A 22,159-nucleotide genomic window follows, 5' to 3' on the forward strand; every position below is an offset into this window, starting at 1 on the left:
TCAATATTTCATTAAAAATAGTAGGGTTTTCATTCGATTTTTAGTGTACTATGCGTTGACAAACAATTTAGCCCTCTACTTCTTTAACCTTTTCATTCACGCTAGGACAAAATATAACCCCTTTTTGTATGATAATGCAAAATCTCATCTCCCACCTTTAAGATTTTTTTATAAAAATGTTTTTTTTTTACAGCTTCAAAAAGATTGCTTATGAAATGAACAATTGGTTTATATATTCCATCTTTAGAAAAAATCTTGAAAAAAATACGTCATAACAAATAAATATGACATATTTTTTTTCTGTGCATGAAATGGTTAAAGGAGATGCTAGGAGGAAAAGCATAAATAATTACCCTTTTTATTTACTATAGGTTTTCATTTATTAATGATAATTTTTTAAAAAAATTTGCAATTATAAAATTGCTGATATTTAATAATTTTTTGAAAAAAGCCTATAATTTTTTGGCACCTTTTGCCTAGAATCAAATTTAATATCTTCCTTAAAGGAAAAAAATTTGTTTAATAAACATTATTTTTACAAATGTTATAAATGACTATAGGTACAAAAAATGAGGAGTTTCTACGACTTAAAATCGATTAATATTTTTTTATAATAAAGATGGCGCATTTTATTTTATCGCTTAAATAATTACTAATTTTTTTTTTATTTAGGTAATTAAATTATCTTAAAATGGTTTTTGATCAACATTTTTCAATCGATTTTGAATTTTTTTTTTTATTTAAAGATTTATTTTCTTATATACACAAGTAGAAAGTCTACGTTTCAAATTGTTATAAACGGTGACAAAGAAAGGCTATTTTAGTATTATATATATTTTTTTATTAACTACTTGGTGAACAAAAGAAGTACAAATTACATATCATTCAATCAGAATTCAACAATGATTAGCACGATATTTTTTTGCAATCATCAAAAAGATATGATAAACAAAACTTACAATTTGGATACTAAATTAATTATTACTATCGCGTGATTTTTAATCAATAATTGATTAGATGAAAACTAACACCCGATATCTCCAAAAAGTATTATATTAGGTATGCTAAATTTCGTAAAAATTGAAGGGGATCTGCCGAAAATCATGTTTTTTTGATCGATTTGGCAAGCGACAACTCCATACATCCATTTTAATTTGTGCCATCATGAAATCCAATCCAGCAAATTATGATTTACATACAGATGCTAGATTGGAAGCTGTTAAGTCACAGATGCTCTAAAAATCGGGATCCGACTCTAGCTAGCTGCAATAATCCAGTTGGGTGACGGAATTTTTATTGAACTTTATTTCCAGGATTCAAAATTTTAACCGCCTTCATTTTTTTATAAATATAGTTATTTTAAAAAGACATTTAGCGGCACTTAAAAAAACAGTTTCTTATTACTTGTTTTTTTTACGAATAAAAAAACTAACAATATCTCTTCAAGAAGGAATATTCTTACAATCCGAATTTTTTAAAAGCACCTCTTCCCTACCATAAATATCTCAACCTTTTTTTTTACGCGTCATGCCGTGAGCGAAATGAAGGAATCTTTAAAAACATTAATTTCTACCAAAGTACCGTTATAATAATTTAATTTTCGTAAGTGTTTACGAAAAAACATAAAATGATAATCGAGAAAAATTTTTTTTTTGTAACATTAACGTATTACCTTTTGCTATCTATTTCTATTAATTATTTAATAATTTTAAAGAATAAAAATTATACGCCAAAAAAAAATTTCCCATGTTTTTGCTCTGTTTTATCATTGTCTGACAAAATTCTATTTATTAACTATATTATCGTATATTATACAACTTAATATTCAAATGATACAATCAGTTAATTGATATGAATGAATCATTCCTAATTTGTCTGCGTCTTCAAAAGCTCGGATAAATTGCTATATTATCACATTTTGTCTGCGACTTTTTGGAAAAGATAAAATAAATGAATTTGTTCTTTAAAAACTTATTATTTCAAAAAATTTATTATAAAATAATAAAATATATTTTTTGCGCTTATGAGATTTGTAAGTTCCAAGTATTTTCATTATATACACCCCTTCCTGATACTTTACAGCACCGAATAAAATATATTTGGTAAGGATAGTAGATGAGTTATAATAAGAGATTTGGGAAGATATGATTCTCCTATTAGCTAGCACGCTTGAAAATATTATTTAATTTGTAGGGAAGACATTATAAATGAATGGAATTACAGATTGAATCTGGACCAAAATTTCCCCATTTTTTTTTTAAAAAAAGAAGATTAAACGCTTAAAAAGGAGGAAGATTCATTTAAACTAATTTCTAAAATTAGAGTATTTTTGTACAGGATAATTTTTTTCTAAAATAAATGCGATTCGTTAGACATATATGGCTACTAAATCCAATTTTTTCAAGTATAGTTTAGAGATAAAATCACAAACGAGCCCGGTTCCCTGTTCCGAGCAACACAGAATTCGGGAAACTTGGCCAAAACTTGCGAAAGATAAAATTGAAATAATCTCGACAATTATTTATCACAGTTCTAAGAATTAAGCTTCTCTGATCTGGTTTATATCATTGTCGTACGCGATCTATCATGCACCCTGGGTAGAATCTAATAAAAATTGGCTGTTTAGTTTATATTTATAGCGAAGGGGATAGAAAGAAAACTTTTCGTTTCTGATATTTTACCCTACATATTTTATTCCCATGTCCTACTCACTCCTAAAAACAACAAACAGATAAAACTAAAATAAAATTATATGTGTCACATCTTGATACCAAAAAAAAGGGATTTTTTTGACAAACTAAAACAAGTTTATGGTTATATATTTTTTTTTGTATTAAAATTGTAAAATATACAATTATCCTTTTTAATTTTTGCGTTAAACAATCGTATTCTATATAATATAACTTTATGAAACTTTTTTTACACTGATCATTTTTATGTTACACAATGGCTTCTATTTTTTTTTTTGTTGCGAAAATAAATAAATATATATTTTATTTATTATATAAAAATAATTTTAAAAATGATTACGACACGAATACTACTTGTGAAATTTGAACGACATCTAAGAGATAACAAATACTTTTTTTGACAACACATGTTTGTAGGGCTCAAACTAACCCCGATTAAATAGCCATAACGATATTTGTGTAAGTTTAGAGATTTTGCTAACAGATGGCAGAAAAGTTTAGAATCTTTATTTTTCAAAATCTCGAGGTCTCACAACATTTTATTTTTTTTCTAAAATCTAAATCGGGTCATTTTTAAAAAATCGGCCCTTATCGGAAGTTTAGCAAAATTTTTTTTTTGGTTCCTTACACTTGATAACCCGCATTGCATGCAATCTCTCTTTTTGAGAAATTAAAGTACGGTTTAAACTTCGCTCGACTTAACGACGTTTTGAAGTAGATACTTTCTCATTACCCTTCAAAGTTTTTAGACCTGAAAAAAGAGAGATTTAGGTGCGTCTAGATATTTTTTTTTCATTTTACAACCCAGCAGGCTAGATAATGATAACGGAATTTTTGGTCTCAGGAGCTAGTGATAAATATGCTGAAAATCTCTTAAACCACCAATGTATAAACTTTTTATATCAGAGACATTTAAGCCCCTGCCCGAATTTTACCAAAAATATTTATTTTTCAAAAAATTAATTTTAATTTTACGGTCTCCGACTTTTATGATGTCAACTCTATTTTGGCCATGTACTCTTTTCTTTCTTTCTTTAAAATTCGACATTACCGCGACAAGCTAAAATAAATATAAAGGATATAAATTTTTTTTAATAGACATTACAACATTACATAACTCTTTTTATAAATAATAAAATAACATTTTATACGTGTTTTTTGTTTAACGTGACAATGACACTCAAACGAAATTATTTTGTATTACAACTGCTACTTTTTTTGTTATATATTATTTAATATAATACTATATTTATTTTATTTGTCCTCCTCCATCTTTCTTTAATATTTTTTTATATATTTATTTTGTCATGTTTTTTATTGTTATTAAATAAAATTGTAAGTTAAGTACTTTTTATTTATTTATATATACATAAAATAATTAGGCTTTTAAATATAAATAAATATATAATAAACATTTTATTATGACAAAAACAGTTATCTAATTCTCCTTTTTTAATGAGAGAGATAGAGGGGGAAAAAAAACTTTCCGTCAGCTGACCAAAGGGGGTCATCATTTATTGGATCGGATTTGGAGATAGAATTCTTAAAATTTAAACAATAATCTTTAATGATTGGATTACTTACAGTCGCTAAAAAATTGTTCCTGATTTGAATATTCGTTACTTTCCTTACACTATAAATAAAAATTAGGACTATAGTGGTGACGTTAAAAAATTTTTACGCAATTATTATTATTTCACTGGACAATAGCATTATGTTTTGTGTACACTAAACAAAACAAAAAAAATAACAATACTTTGATTTTAAGTTTATTGTTAAATGTTATATGATGTACGAATGTACAGTAGGATGTCACATGATTATTGAGGAGTAAAAGGTCAAATTTTAAAACTTGCAATTTTTTAGAAAATTATTAAATAGGAGCTGTTAGGATCTTATTAGAAAGAAAGGAAAATCTTTTAGCCGGAATCCCTGTTGGGTTTTTGGAGTCATGAAAGTTTGATATTATTTAGTAGAAAAAATTAGAAATATAAAACGCAATGTTTATGGATTAGGTAAAAATTTCTGACTGATTTTCCTACTTAAATATCCCAGAGAATATTGGAAATCATTGATTTATTTTAAAAAATAATTATTAATTTAAATTTTTTAAATTTGAAATTCAAATCTGGTAGAAAGAATTTTATACAACTCAAGAATACGCCACTGCCTTAAAAAAGTTAATAATTTTTTTTGATATTTTGGGCACGTCTTATCTAAATTCAATAATTATTTTATGATAGAAATGAATTTATATTAAAATCTATTTCATTTTTAGAGATATGTCAGACCGGGCTCGTTAAAAATTGTTTGGAAAGGTTTTTCAGCCTCAGCCCATTATATATTTTTAAGGAAAGTTCTCTAGCCTTAGCGCGTAATAATTCTTAGGAAGGAAAAATACAAAAATTTGCATAATTAATTCTAATCTATAAAAAAAGGTTTGCAAATTTCAAACCCAGCTCAGTTTTTACACAAATGCGCTGACCTCAAATTCTCCTAGTGGAAGTAGTTAATTGTTATTAGCTAAGCAGGCAAAAGCCATGCCGAACGCATAATGTTTAAAGATTATCAGCCAAAAATAGAGCACTACAAAATATCATTTACAAATTATTATTTTTTGATATTTCAGGCGTTGCCACATTAAAATTTTATCGTCTGCTTAGTAGTTGTATTTCATTTCGAAGAATTCCCATATTTTAAAGTGATAGGTGTGTATAATATATTTAAAACTATGTATAATTTATAACTATTATTTTTGTGACTGCACTAAATTTCTCAAGCGCGGCTAGAACACCTTGGTATGATATTTAACTTCTGATACAACTAATGATGCTAATAGAATATCTGTATTTAGTTTGCTGACTAAGATATCGAAATATTGGGCATTCGTCTATGCCTTATAATCAGAAACCTGCCAAGGTCGAATTTTGACCTGAGTATTGATTTATTCCTTCCAAACCCGGATTTAATATAAAACCCCGATCTGAGAGAAAAAGTTCTGTCAGACGGATTCAATCCCTGAATGTCTTTTAGAGCCCAACCATCCCATTTAGGTTATAACTAGCCCGTTCGACCGGAATTCCCAACGTTTTAATAATTAACAAGCTGCATTAAACGAATCCCTATTCGCTATCGCATATTTTAAGGAGAAGGGAGACAGTTATGAAAAAATAAATTTCAATAATAACCGAGGCGCGATCAGAGAAAATAATCCTTTTACAGACTAATAAATCTTATTATAAATTTCATTTTCAAGGGTGATCCATCATAATTTGAAAAAAAAAATTTGTTAGATAATGGTGCCAAAAAAAGGTAATGATTTTTTTTATAGAATAAAATTACTCATCCTCTCCATTCAGAGCCCAGAATTCAATTTTTCATTTATCACGTAGTAAAAATTTTTTGGGAGATAATCAAATACATTATTAATAATTCGATCTAAAACACTGGTAATTGACGTCATATAAAATCCACTATCGACTATTATATATGTTGACATTTAAGTACACACTTTTTTTGCTTTTTACATATTTCAGAAATTGAAATTTTTTATTGCGAAGGGTAAGGAAACCATTTGTATCATCTCCAAGGTTAATATAAAATATTAATATAAGAAATCTAAATGGAAATATATATATTTTTTAAAATAATAAAAAATCCAATCCTAAAATTGCGGCCAAAATGTGTCATTAATATTAATAACAATTATTTTTATAGATTTTTTTTTAAAGTATAATTTATTAAGCATTTATTAAATTAATAACAGATAGGTGTATGTAGTTATCATCGTTATTGATATTAATGATCTGCATCAAGTCTAATTTTTCAAGCCCGACCCTAATATATTTAAATATAGAAATTAATTTTTATAATTACTCAAAATAAAAGATATATGTTATATGGCGTATAGTTTCTCTAAATTAAATCAAATATTTTTATTTTACACAAAAAATTCAACATAAATTTGATAAATTTGGATATATTTAAAAAAAATTTTCAAGGCCCGACCCGGCCCGAATTTTTTGAAAAAAAAATAGGCCCGGCCCGTGCAGATTTCTAATTTATATATTATATTTAACTTTATTAGACTGAAATATTTAAGGTAAGGGAAATTAGAGACTAGAAAATTTGACATCCAGCTATTAATTCAGCAAACCTTTTTCGCGAACGCTGTTTTACAGTTACAAATTACCTCATTAACAAGTTACTGATTTCAGGGGCTCGCCATATTCTTTTTTAAGAAAAAGCAAGCAAATTCGAGTTACTCGTTAAATTTATCAAAATTAATTTAGGGTTTTGCCGATCCACAAATTTTTAGCCGATTTCATATTTTCGGATATTATATAACCGATCCGATATTAGTTTTTTATTTTATCATCTATCTTTGAACCAATGGTATAAATATGATTACTTTTCTTTTCCAATCCGAAGAAAAAACCCAACTAACCTTCACGAATGATTGTTTTTTTTAAATTCTAAAAGTGGATCATCTCATTCCAAACATGTGCAATTTTTGTGGCTGAATGTAGTGTTATTAAACTCGAGATTTAACCGATTAAGATTTTAGCCAAAATATTATTGCCTGAGCCTTGAAATTTCGCCAATAAATCTGTGATCTATGAGCCAAATCTTTAAACCTGGGTAATTTATTTTTGGCAAAAATATTTAGGTAGCCATTTTCGAAAAGCGACTAAAAAATTATCCAATTTTTAGCCTAAATATTACAAATAACTTTCATTTTTGGTACCTTTTATATATTATTATGACAAATATTTTGGGAAGCTTAAAGATAGTTTACTCATTAAAAATGGTGAACAGACTTAGGATGCGATGAGTGGGCCTAAAAACGATAATAGGAAGGCTAAGAGTTTAAAAGGTGATGGGTAAACGTAAGAGAGGAAGACCAAAACTACAATGGACTCATAAAGTTAAAGCCAATATCACTAAAAAATTAAATTAAAATGAACTGTATGAAAATGAATAAATATAAAATGGAAAGAGTCAGTGAAGGAGTTTTACTACCCGAAAAGGCGAAATCTAAAAAGTGGGAAAAAATTAATATAATAATTCATAAAATAACCCAAAACAATAAAAATAGTGAATCTTATAAATTTTTTAGAGTATCTCCTAGACTGACTATGCATTTATTAAAAGTGTACATCAATGAAAACAGCTGGGAATGCCATCTTGATTACCCATATCATTATTAAAAATTTTAAACAAGAGGCCAATATGTCTGACGCAAACTTTATTAAAGAATTGCCTGGTCATCGTGATAATAAGGAAGCAAGTTATTAATAGTAGTTTTTAACATGAGAATAATTACTATATGGGTTACCAAAATGGCGGGTCCAGCTGATTTGTACCGCTACACTAACGCATTATTATGAATGCATCGTCAGTCTAGTTATTATTATTATGTCATTGGTATCTACCCTTATTTTTTTAAACACTAAATATCGGCCGATTTGATAATTATGATTTAAAGGACTTGATTGCGAGTAGTTTGAAATTACGCAAATTTTCTCAATAAAATAATTCGTTGTCAACTGTCAACCATATGATTTTAACGACGCTGTAACCTAGTCACCCGCGCATATTTAATATTAGAGTTCTAAAATGGGTCGGTTTTTTATCCCGCCTCGCGGGTAAATTTTAACTATTCGGCAATTTCCTCACGTCACTCCAAATTTATTGAGGTAAATATTATTTTATAATTTCGGGTTTAATTTTTTTTTCTTCTTTCAATAAACAAAAAAAAGTAAGATTTTATATTTGTTAATTAATATTTAAGGTTTTCGTAGACGCTGAGCTCAGGTCCTTAAAAAATATTTTCCCCATTATTTGATAAAAACATTAAATTTTGTAAAATATTTTAATCTTATTGTATTTTTACTTAAGCCAAAACACCTTCCTTTTTTTTTAAAAAAAGGAAGGTAGCAATTTATACAAGCTTTTATATTTAAATTGCAAATAAAATGGAAATTATCAGTTTATTGATATTAAATTGACCTTAGATTATTTTTTTCTACTACATAAACATCTCCAACAAATTTGAAAATACCCCAATTTTTTTTTAAAAATACCTTACAGATACTTTTAAATAATGTATCGAATTTAGATATATTACATTATTAAAATTCTGCATACTGTGGGTGGATTGATTAGAATCCAAAATTTAATAAAATATTTGTTCCAATAAAATATTGGAATATTTATTAACTCATTTGATTTATTTGTAAATTGATCATTTCAAATTCCCTCAAAAACTAATGTTGTTAAAACTGCTCGATTTGAGCAGATTCTTAAAATCGGCTAACTCAGTATTTTATCCCAAAAAAGATTGCCTCGAAATTTCGCTAATAGATATATATATGTCTAAACTTTTGTGCCATCTATGAGTACAACCTTTTTAAAAATCACCTCATATCGAGCCCATTAGCATCACTACTCAAAACATGTATCCATTGTTTTTTTCATGATTAAATTTTTTTTTTACATTTTGAATGAATTTATTATTGATTAAAAATATTGATTCAAATTACTTAAAATATAAAGGGAAATGAAAATAATTTGGTGAAAATTTTTGACATTTTATAATTAATTTTTTATTATTGATCAAATTATTAAAAATGATATAAAGTAAAATGAAAAATTTTATGGACTAGGTTTCGACTTTAGGTGCGAAAAAAAATTTTAATAAAATTTGTCCAACCGATCCAATCCATATATTTTTCGTCGAAGATCAAAGACCAATCCTAAATCTTATATCAGAATCCAATCCATTTTTTATTGATGGACACTGTTAAAAAAATCCTGAAGGAACAACTTGCTCTATAACTTGAAAAGAATAATTATAAAAACGTTTAAAATTTTTATCGAGGTTCGAGCAGACACCGTAAATAACCTCACATTCACTCGACTGGAAGCCATGCAAGTCAGGAAAAATTTCTGGTTCTATCGCCTTGTCTCGGAGATTCCCTACAGGTGGTTTACCGTGACACCAGCATTCTCAAAGACTCCTCAACAGGTTTAAGGAAAGGTGATCAATGTTAAATTCGAATCACTGATATGACCCCAAGAAAGAGACATCCTATAAAAATACCAACGGATAAAAATACATTTTAAACAAAAATGCGCCAAATTTTGAAAATAATTGTAAATGCTTAAAAAGATAAAATTTTTTAAAAATACCCTTTAGTATTTAATTTTTTTTTCTAATATTGGGTTCTTTTTGTCAGTTGGTATATTTATCCGGAGTACTTTTAGTCGCCGACCATTTTGTTCAGGACATTTATATAAGTGATTCGTTGAATTAATGGATTAATAATTTACTTGGACAGCTCAAAATCTCACTTTATAGAGCAAATCATATTAGAATTCTCCACATCAGCTACCATTGTTTTAATCGTTCAACACTTCCACGATTTTTTTTTATCTTAACCGCTACATAAGCAAGACGATGTTATCGCTACGCGATATTACATCACAGTCATTTGTCTCATCGCGACGTTCATTACTATAAAATGCTTCCTATTATTTACTTGATTTTGTATTTTACATTTCGAGATGGAGCGCTATGTCGCGCTATTTTAACCATTACAATGACCGAGCCCTTAAGCGCATTATTTTTTATATGTACGGTCTATGAAAAATTATTCCGCTTTCTTTCTAAAAAGAAAAAAAAGGCGAGTTAAGCTAGTGCACCGCCCTAAATTAAAGTTTTTTTTGAAAAAAAAATTCATAAATTCATTTATAAGAATACTGTTATTTATAATTTTCTTAGCGGGGATTGGAATATCCTACTCAATTTTTCTAAATTTTATTTAAAATTGGCACCTAACTATCACAAGGGAAAAGGAAATATTATTAATTTTGATGATTGCATACTTATTTACGTTAAAAATTATATTATATTTAAAGAAATGGACATTTTTTATAAATTTTTTTTTATTCATTGGTTTATAAATATACCCCAAACGGCGGCTATTAGATGATTAAGGGGTTTGGACCACACCAGTCTTAGACTTCCGGATCAAGGTTTGGAACCCCTTTTCCCCTCCGACCCAAAAATATTTAGACCCTGGTTTAAGAATTTTAGTCATTTTATGACCAATTTCTAACAAAAGTAAAAAAACGCTAGTAGGCTGCATAAAAAACTTGATTTTTATTTTGTTTTTTTACTCCTAATGTATTAACATACAACTGACCTAGCCTTGATTGACGTTTTTTCAAAATTTTTTACTATAATTTTTTTAAGATGCAATAAAAATAGTGATGACGAATCTATCGTATAACCCGACCTAGATTAAACCTGTCTGGACCTCCTTAGACCGAACCCATTTCAAATTTCACCTTGTAACCTAATTGTTTTTTTTCCACAACCTAACTTGGCGAAAGTTTTTGTCGGGTCCAAATCCCTTGGATTAAATGAATAACATTTTTTAAACCATAAATTTTACCAATTCTCTACTTTATTCATATTAAATTTTTTTTATCTTTATTTTCCATCTTTCTTCTGTAAGAAAAATGGGAATAAAAATTAAGAAAATTTTTTCTCTCTCAAATAAACACGTGCATACATGCATTATAATTTTTTTTTATAGATCTACCAAAAATAAATATTTTTTTTGTAACATAAATTACCAAAATCTGATTTATTTATTATGTTAAAAATTTAATAAACACGTAAAATGTATCCTCTAAAAAAATACGAAAAATTATCTAACGATTTTTATACGAATTTTTCTTCTTCTAATACATACGTTACACTTTTAGATATCAATTTTTGTTTTATAATATATTATTAAACTAAGCCTGAAATCGCTATATTTAAGAAACTAAGAATCGAATAAAGAAAAGAACGAGGAGAAGAAAACAAACTACGGACTGAATGAACCACCGGAAAAAAACATAAGAAAGAAGAAAGGAATTACAATATTTCTGGGAATTGCTTTCTTGCTTTTTTTTATTAAATCTCTCAAGAAAAGTGCTAAAATGGCAGAAAACATACCAACCTGAAATATAATTAGAACTTAAAATTATGTCATTCCAACTTTGCATTTTAAGCAAAGATCTGTTCGAGGATAGAGTCTTTAGCAAGATGGGCAGGAGGGTTCAATTCAGGCGCCATTAAAACGATGACATTGATAGGAATCAATGAAAACGGAAATACAAATGGTAGGAGAAGCTTTTTTCGCCCATTTTTAAATGGGATATAGTGGAATTATAATGCATTATTTGTCTCTTGTAAAAAAAAAATTAAAAATGTTGAAGGGTTTTCCAATGATGATCCATAAACGCCATCCCTTTAAAGACCTGTCCGGAATCGGGATTGGACGGACTCAACCTCTTTAAGTTTTGGACATGGGCAGACTTGTTCATTAAAATATAAGCAATATTTGTAATTTTTATTGCAAATCGTATGTTAGATTAAATTTTTGTCCTTTATCTATCAATATCAGATACTTGCAGAGTTACCATCTGCCCGGTTCGGGTTTGAAAAAAATTTGGTCCGGCCCGGGTTTTACTTTCGGGCCTGACCCGGATTTTTTTTGGATTTCTTTAAAAAAATTTCAGTCAGGGTGTGTAAATATTTTCTACGGGTTTGGTTATAAAAAAAATTGAAATATATATATATACCTATTCGGTAATCGGATAGTTTTTCATCGAATATGAAATCCAATAATAACTTTTCAAATTATCTCATCTCCCCATATGTAGTAAAAGGAATGAGTTTGAATCACCACTCATTCCATTTGACTGATCGATAGTAATTTCCATATTTCCTGTTCCTCTTATAATTTAATATAGTCTTTCATATAATTATCAGTTATTTCTAGCGTTCTCCCTGGCAACGTAATTGCCTGAATTTAGGACAGAGAAAAAGAGAAATAAAATGATAACTCATCTAAAATAAATTTTTCCCTTAGAAAGTGCATTATATTTTAAATATCGAGGGCATCTTTGTTGCATTTAATTTGATTGTGAATCCTAAAAAATGATTAGTTGAATAATATTTTATTTGAAATATTTAGGATTCATATGATAAGCGAATGAATGCGATATATTGTTCTATGATATATAATTTTTTATATTTTTATAGATAATGATTAGCGATTTAAAAAAGCCCATCCCGAGTAATTTTTTAAAAAAGTTTTTTAGACCACTTTCCCCCCCCTCCCCCCGGGTATATTTTAAAAGAAAATACGTATACCAATGACATGCAATAATACCTAGATTGACGATGCAATCATAATAATGCATTTGAAAACTTCGTTGAATGCAAATCAGCTTGACCCGTCATTTTGGTAACCCATATAGTAATTATTCTCATGTTAAAAACTATTATAAAATTGATAACTTGCTTCCTTATTAATCTCGATGATCAGGCTATTCTTTAATAAAGTTTGCGTCAGACATAGGAATAAATTGGCCCCTCGTTTAAAATTTCTAATAATGATATGGGTAAACAAAATGGTGTCCCCTGCTGTTTTAATTGATGATCAATTTTAAAGAAAGCATCTTTAGTCTAGGTATTATTATATGTCATTACCTTATATCCAGGTTTAAGACCGGACCTGTAGGCTTCTGATGAATATTATACCCAGGCACTTAATATTTTGAACCATCTGATTAAATGTCGCTTCATTTTTTTTAATAAACATTGTATGTTAGTTTTTTTAATAAAATCAATTTTTTTTTACAATGTTTAAAAAAAAAGACCGACCTAACTTTAAAATTTGTAAATCGGACGGGATTGGGCGGATCTGGCTCGGAAATGGCGGATACAAAAATAAAACCTAAATGGCTTACAGATCCGTCACAGCAATAACATACCTAAGCAGAGTTTCAGGCCCGGATCGATTCTTAAACCCCATCGGGACTTTTTTCTGTTAGGGATTTTGCCGGTTCAACCTTTTATGGAAAAATTTAAATGAACTAACCTCATCTTAAATTTACCCTTTCTTTAGAAGTTCATTCTGTATTTCACCACTTTCTTTATATTTTTACGATTATAATTTATAATATAATTAAGTCATTTTTGATGATTATTTGATTTTTTTTTCTTTGAATATATATTTTCTTTTTTTTTTCAAAAAAAAATATATATATTTAACTTGAGGCTATATTTTGTCAATTGTAAGTTGCTTTTTTTTCGGTAAAATACCATTAATATTCATTATTATTTACGATTTTTTTTAATCAAAAATATCATGTCTATAGTTTTAATTCTGCAATTCATCTATCCATAAGTACCGAAATACCATCGTAATTCGGAAATGTAACCTTAGACGCATTCGTATATGTTATGTTTTGAAATCCCCCTTAAAAACTTGACACTCTTACGCTGCGTTCATAGCAAACGCGTTAGCTTTGAGTATTGCGTTATTTAACGCAGCGTTATTACAGCAGATTTAATCGAATTCGCTAATTTTACAGTGGTATCGCATTTTTTTTATCAACGCGTCGTAACATATGTTTTTCGAATTTTATCATAACGTTATCATCATAACGCTTCATATTTATAAATTTGTACCTATGGGATTTTGCAATAACGCTTGAACAAAACGCGATTACTGTAAATGCGTCCTTAGGGAAGGGGGCAATATAATTTTAATTTTGAGCGTCATCTTTCCTCTCCCTATCTTTGCCTTGCTATCGATTCGAACCCTAATCGCGATACTCAATTTTAACGCTTTTGAGAGATAGCCTTATTGAATCACGACGGCCTATCCAAGTTTTTAACCTAAGAGGCTTCTTTCAACTCAGAGGTTGAAAAGCGGTTTTTAACACAACAAAAGCTTGGCTGAGTCGTTTCATTGTTGGTAAAATTAGATGATTCTAACAACAATCATTAATAAATGATAAAATAGACTAACCCCTCATCCACATTTGCGTCGAAGTATATAAAATATGCTGTGGTTTTATATTCTCCCCCGCGAAAACTCTGAATGCAAGGTAAGGGTACCTCCAAATTCAGTAGAAAAAAAAATAAAGGTTTAAGTATTTTAACCTTACCTCTCATTGGACAGATTGCGTGTTAAATTGCCTTAAACCTTTAATCTGTTTTTTCGAGTTTCGACATACCTTTGTAAAAAGCTGATAATTATATAATTTCTTAAAAAGTGTCATTTTATATATTTTTTCACTATTTGAATTTAGTTTTGCGTGTATAATATAAAAAAAATGTTATAAAAATATTAAGGGGCTTCAAAAATAATTGCCAGTCTTAATTTAATTACTTCATTCTTAATTAAAATATTGGTCTCACTGACACCTGCATTGTCGAACAAAATTCTATAATCTTCAAAGCATCCAAAAGTTAAAAGATGTCAACTTTTTTTATACCCTGCATTCATAAATGTCGCGAATTTTCGGTGTGAAGTAGTGTTGTTAAATGACTCATTTTGAGCCGATTTTTAAAAACGGCCAACTCAATATTTTATTAGGAAAAATTTTTATGCAAGCTTTAAAATTTTGCTCATAGGTGGCACAAAGGTTTTAACATCTATTAACGAAATCTCGAAGCTCAGACGATATAGCTACAATATTGATTTAACTGTTTTTAAAAATCTGCTTAAATCGAGGCGTTTAACAACACTAGTGTGAAGTATATAAAAATACACAGCATATTTTGTATATGCTTCTTATGGCAGATCTTTACCTTTACACATTATGATTACTAATCTTATTATGATGTTATATCTCTTTTCAAAATATTTAATTTTTTACTTTTTTTATCACCTAACAGTGTTTTTCTTGCGCTGCGTGGCCACCAACGCCCAATTCAATCAATGCCACTCCGGGGGCCATTGCGAAATGGACCTATACACCAGGCGAAAATGCCAGTACTGCAGATTCCAGAAATGCCTGGCCGTAGGGATGAAACCAGAATGTAAGGGCACTATTTACTTTACACTTAATTGTTTTTAAGAAAGGTACGAAGAGAGAGAGCTCATAGAAAAGAAATTAAATAATATTATACAAGTGCAGATACCCAAATAATTTATGATTATTATTAAAAGCGTAATTATGCTCTACAAAGAGTATCTCAATAGAAATAGGATATTTTCTAACCAGCTGATTCTACACTTTAAGGGTAGTATCAATATGAGTGAACCGCCGTATTCACCAGGAAACCTGAGTGTTTAAAATTGTTTTGTAAAAGCGGCTAATTTCGCTCTTCCTTAATTCGAAAAAAATTAGCTAGGCCTTAAGGCGTATGTTAGAAGGCTCGGCTTTAACCAATTTCTTAGTCGGCACATAAATAGCCATTAAATAGGCCATTTTTGATATTAGCGTAAAATGTTCAATCATTTTATTTACGCGCGAAATTTGTTTTTTGGTGGGTATTAATTTTTTTAAAATTAAACATGTATGATCAGGCGTAATACTAGATCGCCAGCGATCACGACAAAACGATAAAAATGCTAATGCCAACACTTCTAACCTTATTAATAATACCTCTAACCCCAAGACGGCGGATACTAATCAATCATCGTCTAATGCGAACTCTCCGCCTACCCCTCTGTCTAATAATAATCCCGCCTCCCTACCAAACACATTTGGTTCTGCAGGTAATCAACAGCACATTTCCTCCCAAACCACGAACGGCGCATCATCGAACTTAAAATCTCCCAAAAATGCTGCAAACCTTAACAATTCCAACCCTTTGAACGGGAAAATTTCGGCCTCCACCATAATTCTGGCCAATAAAAAACTTTTGAAAGAACGCGAAGATTTGGCCAATACGAACGATGTTAACAACCAATCCGATATCGTCTCGCCTCCTTCCCTTCTTTCCCATGCCCTTCCTCACAACTACCTCTCGCAAAACGGGACAGAAATACCACACTCTTCCTCCAAGAGCACGACTGTGGTCGATGATAAAAATACCCATTCAAACCCTGATCCGAATCCCGTTTCTGGTGTGAGCAAGAAAAGAAACAATGTCAATAACATAAACAATGGGGGCAGCCATAATAAACTCCAGTCTAACGGTTACCAACAAAATTCCTCTACTAACGGAACAGAAAATTTGAACATGGCCAACCCTAATCAAAGATTCCACCTTCAAAATAGCGAGGACGTTTACAAATTCGGGTCTAGCTCGGAATTCAACAACCATCACGAAATTAATAATCGCCATCTCAACGCTAACACCGGTTTCAACAATAGAACCGGAATCACCATGAATAAAGGTTTTTAACCCGTTCTCGAAAATATTATTCTTGACAATAGGATCGGGAAATTCAAAAATCAAAAAAAAGCGCAGTTAAATTTTTTTTAGTTTTGAATTATTGAAACAAAAAAATAATTTAATTTTGCTTTCCCAGCCCTACTTAACATAGTATTTTGCAATTGATTTAAGCGGCCTGGGGACCCTAAAAAATGGTCACCATGCCTTTTAAATATCGATCCTATTTTCTAAGAATAAAATTATTGTTATTATAGATTACCCCATTAAATCGAAACATATTTGCTGGAGGGAGGGGATAGGAATCTTGAGTAGCACTTTAGATTAGTTTTATTTTCTATTATTCGAAATGGCCCGTTTCTAACCATAAAAATTTGAACCCTCATTTGGGAGAACAGTATATATATATATATATTATTTTGGTTAAATAACAATTCGATATCATTTTTTCTCGCAGTAATTAGTAACGGACTCGATAACGTTATCAAAACAGAAAATACGCACTATTCAAATAACGATTTCTCATCCAAGCCACCGGTCAATGGGAAACTCGCCTCGTCATGTCCACCTGGCATGGATCCCGAAAAGAGTGTCCCAAATTTTGCAAATCTTCCCGCTTCGGTCCCGGCGGCTTTCAATAACCAACAACAAAATAACAAGTCACTAATAGCCCCTCACGGCCACCAATTCCCTAATTTCCCCGGTGGCCATTGCAATTTTAATTTCCAACACAATGGCGCGAATTGCAAGGAGGATAGTAATAATAACGCGGATGATCTGAGGCCGGAGCAGCGGAAACTGATAGAAAAACTTGTATTTTATCAAGACCAATTCGAATTGCCTAGCGAGGATGTCGTCAAAAATATAGAGGTTTTTTTAAAAAAAAACAAAGTTGTTATTGTGAGTGACAGACACTTATTTATTGGTTGGGCTTCTTAATATCAAGAAAGAAGGTAATAAATAAGTATTACTTAGATTTTTTTATTAGTTACGTGCAAAGGTGATTTACTTTTCCGGATACAGCTGTACTAAAATTTATGCCTATGAAAAGTTAATTAACTTTGGACCTAGGAGAACCTATTTAGAAAGTTTTAGATAGATGGACACTCAAAGTCATCGATTAATATTACGGATTTTTGGTTATAATATATTTTTGTCTGTCAAGAATATTATTTTACTGTCAAAAATATGATTGGTTGTGACTGTGAGTTATTTTTTTATTTTTAACGGGGATTGGTTAATTTATTTTTTAATACTTAACCAATCAAATAAGTAAACCTCAATTTACCCCAAATCCTAAAACTATTTATTTTAACGTGATTTATAATTTATTATAAATTTCGATTTTTATCGAAGTTAAAATTAAATGAGAACCTATTTTTTTTTTAGAGTAAATTAAAATTAGTATATTTCTCTTTGATTTTGACAGATGTCAAAAAGATATTAAAAATACTAATTAAGCAAAAAAAGGATAGCGTGATTATTAAGTTTAAAATAAATAGTTTTAATATTTTTTTATTTACAATGAATCGGGGCTAGATGGAATTCAAAATATTATTTTATTGAATGACTGAGTCAGATTTCAAATTTTGCGCGCTTTTCCATGTCAAATTCGGCGCGGTTATGTATCCCTTCTAAAATAGAACTCAAATTATAGGATTTTTTTTTTAAATTAAGCAATTCAGGGGAAAGTTGATCGAAATAACTCTTAAAATATTGTACTATTGTGTTCCGCTTTTACCTTAAAAGGGGAATGTATTTTTCACCCTCGCGATTCGGTTGAAGTTTTAATATTCCATAATTAACGGCCATTTTATTAGCTTAATAATTACCAAAATCTACCCTTAAAATTAATCACGGTGTTCCTAGATGACCCTTGAGTTTCCTAGGAATTTTACATTTTTTATTCATTGCAGTTTTTAAATAAATTCTAAGCGTTATTTGAGAACGATGTTAAAATTAAAAGTGAATAAAAAATTAATACGTTCGGGCACTTAAAGACCTGCGGGGCTTCACCATGAAAGGTTAGACAGCGTGGCCCTTACGTCTTGGGCATAATGATAGCTCTTGGCCTTACAAATGTTTGTCTGCGTAGTTTGCCAAATCTGACCCTAACTACTCATCATTTGCCACCCCCGAAACATTGTAGTACAACAAATGTGCCGCCTATTTTTTGAAGAAAAGACCGCTCTAGCGAACTTCGGCGGGAATTCAAGTGGACCCTACCAGAATGTTTTTTATTTAAGGCAAAAGGGTATCAATTCCGAGATGCGGATCAAATTGCATTTACATCTTCGGTTCTATGCCAGACAAATTCACAACCGATTTTTTTAATTAATGTTTTTAAATCGATAAATATCTTGTTAAATGTTTAAAATAAAAATCAGCACAGTAAGTTATTTCTCTTAATTCTGTATAGATCATTATATTCCGAAATGCAGATATGGGGAACCATTTTTTAATTTTATTTTATGGAATTAGACATAAGGTGATAAATTTATACGTGTACTTATTTCTTATAGTACTATAAATTACGTTCTAATCAGACAACTATCTTGAATTTCTAAAGAAGATTTAGGATGGGTGTCTAAGTATTTTCAGCAGCATTGGGGCTAGTAGTACCAAAAAAATTGAAACTGTAACATTTTTGAGACTAATAATTTTTAGCAGCATTAATATTTGATTACAACTATTATGCCCGATCCACTTCCATAAATTAAACGCTTGAAAGGTAAAGGATACCTATCTTTAAACAACGATAGCGTTTTAAACGAAGAAGTGTAGTACAGGACAAGCGTTGTTGGCTGCATTTGAGCCGATTTTTATAAACGGCTAACTCAATATTATATCTCGAAAAATATTATGCAAGCCTTAAGATTTTTCTCTTGGACATCTATTAACGAAATCTCGAGTCTTGAACAATATTTTTCTGGCTTAATCGAGCAATTTAGCAACACTAGATAAGGTTTAGTCCTCTAATTAAAATGATTTTCCACAAAAGATTAATAATAATTTATGTTTTTTAAATTAATTATTAAAATTTTTATACACGAATTTTTTTAAAAAAAAAATGCGGTGGGAAATTCATTTATGTTATCCAATTATTATGACATTTTTTTTATGTTTCAAATACAAAACATTAAGATTTTATAAAAATAATCTTTGTCTTGAAATAATCTTTGTTTTGGCGCCTATTTTGTTTCTTATCATTCCTTATCCCGTTCTTACTGGCCCCACTATTCTTAACGCTTTTTTTTCCAATTGGAGAAGGGGGGGGGAGTAATAAGGAAATAACTCTTTACTCAAGAAAAATAAAATGGAAAGGTATAAGAGAGAAAACAGGTATAGCTCTAAGATGTGTGTTAAGAGGTTATTAAAACACATTTTTTATTTTTTTTAAAAAATATATATTTATTTATATATATATTTAATGACTTAAAAATATTTTTTTTACAATCCATAAATTACCGGAGAATAATTAACAAATAATTTAATTTTTTCTTTTTTTAAAAAAATAAAAATATTACATACTTTCGTGAACGCGAGACGCTAGGAAAGTGAAAATTTTATTTTTTTAATGTGTTATCGAATTAATTAAAAAAAGTTTTACTCTTTTTATGTTTTGGTTATATGCGTTTTTCTTTTTTTTTTAAAAAGAAAATTATATTATTATAAATATGCGCAAAAAGTTGTAAGATTAATTTCTTTTTGCTTAATTGGTAATTAGATTAATATCGTTTATTTGTATTCGAGTTTTGAAGTTATAAAAAAATATCTACGATAGTTCCGATGTAATGTTGAAAATGTTATCAAATCTATTCGACACCTTTAAAGGGTTCGGTTATCTAGATGGATTACTTTTTTTAAATTTAAATATTTAAATCTGATATCAGGGCGTTGTAAGAATTCGCTATTGGAAGGAGGCGGGGGCTAGAAGTTCTTGAGAATATCTTAAGTTTCAGGAATTTATTAGGAATAGTAACTTGTACATTTTTTTTGAGCATATAAAATTTGATATATATATATAAATTTTAAATCATATTTAAGATATAGAATAATGCACGAAATTATTCTTAAGAATTATTGCATTGTATATGTAGTATTTGGGATATGGAATTTACTAAGGGCTATTTTTTTTTATATTTTAAAAAATATTATTTGATAGGAATCGTATTTCAGCATGTGTAGATTACCCGAACTTCAAATTTCAAACAATTTCGCCACGAACTTTAGATTAACCCCCTAATTTATATTAATTTTTTTTGTACGGATTTTTCATATAAATTGCAATTGTTGGCTGTTTCGTACCGAATTTTAAAATATGCTGTATTGTTTTATATTCTTCGCGGAGATATTCGCACAATAATATCGCCAGTAAGCAATATTATGAGATAAAAAACATTTTTTTAATGCAAGTCCAGTCTACTCAATTCATTTTGCACGAAAAAAATATTTCAAATTTATGCGCTAACCCGCCCGCTTATTGTTTCCAAAATAGTTTTAAACAGCCCGTTGCAGATCTCTCTTCCAGGGCTTTATATTTATCTACCATTTTAAAATTTCCCATCAAAGCATTAGAAACTTTTCAATGCCAAACTTAGGTAAAAGATTTCAAAAAATAATGATATCGATTTGATTGAGACTACGAGAATAGCTGAAAGAATTATACTGGAACTTAAGGATTTTAGGGCAAATGTAGATGACGAATTTCATAAATTATGAGTCATTGTTGAGTCAAAAGCAGAGCTATATGAATTTAATATACGTCTACCTAGATTCGCAGCAAAGCAATTCTAATCGTTCAAATATATAAGGTCAGTCAAAGAATACTATAAAAAATAATCTTTATCCTCCTCTTGGATACTTTTATAACTCAAATATATGAAAGATATTTGATTAATCAGACAGCACTTACAAATTTGCAAATATTTTACAGCCGAATCCTTCCTAATCTATTTCAAAACTTGATAGCGAAAAAATTAGAATATTTGACAGATTTCTATTGCGAGGATGCTAAAATATCCCATGATGACTCAGTGTAAAAGTGAAAATGTTCCAAAAAATGTTTTCGCATAATTTCAAACACATTTTAGATATTTTTCTAATGTATACAAATTATTATAATATTTTGGTAACCCTACCCAATAATGTCTCTACCAATGAAAGAAAATTTTCTTCTTTAACAAGAATAGAAAACATGTATGAGAAGTAGTGTGCTCAATATTTTAGCAAGAAATATATTGCCCCTCGAGAGATTTAGCTACTAGAT

The 22,159-nt window shown here is 29.3% G+C and overlaps 1 protein-coding gene across 1 annotated transcript in view; it reads left to right on the forward strand.

The window, feature by feature from the left end:
* LOC135925166 (ecdysone receptor-like) overlaps window positions 1-22,159 on the forward strand; it is a 37,128-nt gene that overhangs the window by 9,928 nt on the left and 5,041 nt on the right. The window contains exons 2-4 of the mRNA XM_065460379.1: window positions 15,445-15,588; window positions 16,079-16,894; window positions 17,348-17,760. Coding sequence (XP_065316451.1) covers window positions 15,445-15,588; window positions 16,079-16,894; window positions 17,348-17,760 — 1,373 coding nt within the window. The remainder of the gene's footprint in view (window positions 1-15,444; window positions 15,589-16,078; window positions 16,895-17,347; window positions 17,761-22,159) is intronic.

The sequence above is a fragment of the Gordionus sp. m RMFG-2023 genome, chromosome 2 (genome assembly GCF_954871325.1).
Source record: "Gordionus sp. m RMFG-2023 chromosome 2, tfGorSpeb1-WG-v2, whole genome shotgun sequence".
NCBI lineage: Eukaryota > Metazoa > Nematomorpha > Gordioida > Chordodea > Parachordodidae > Gordionus > Gordionus sp. m RMFG-2023.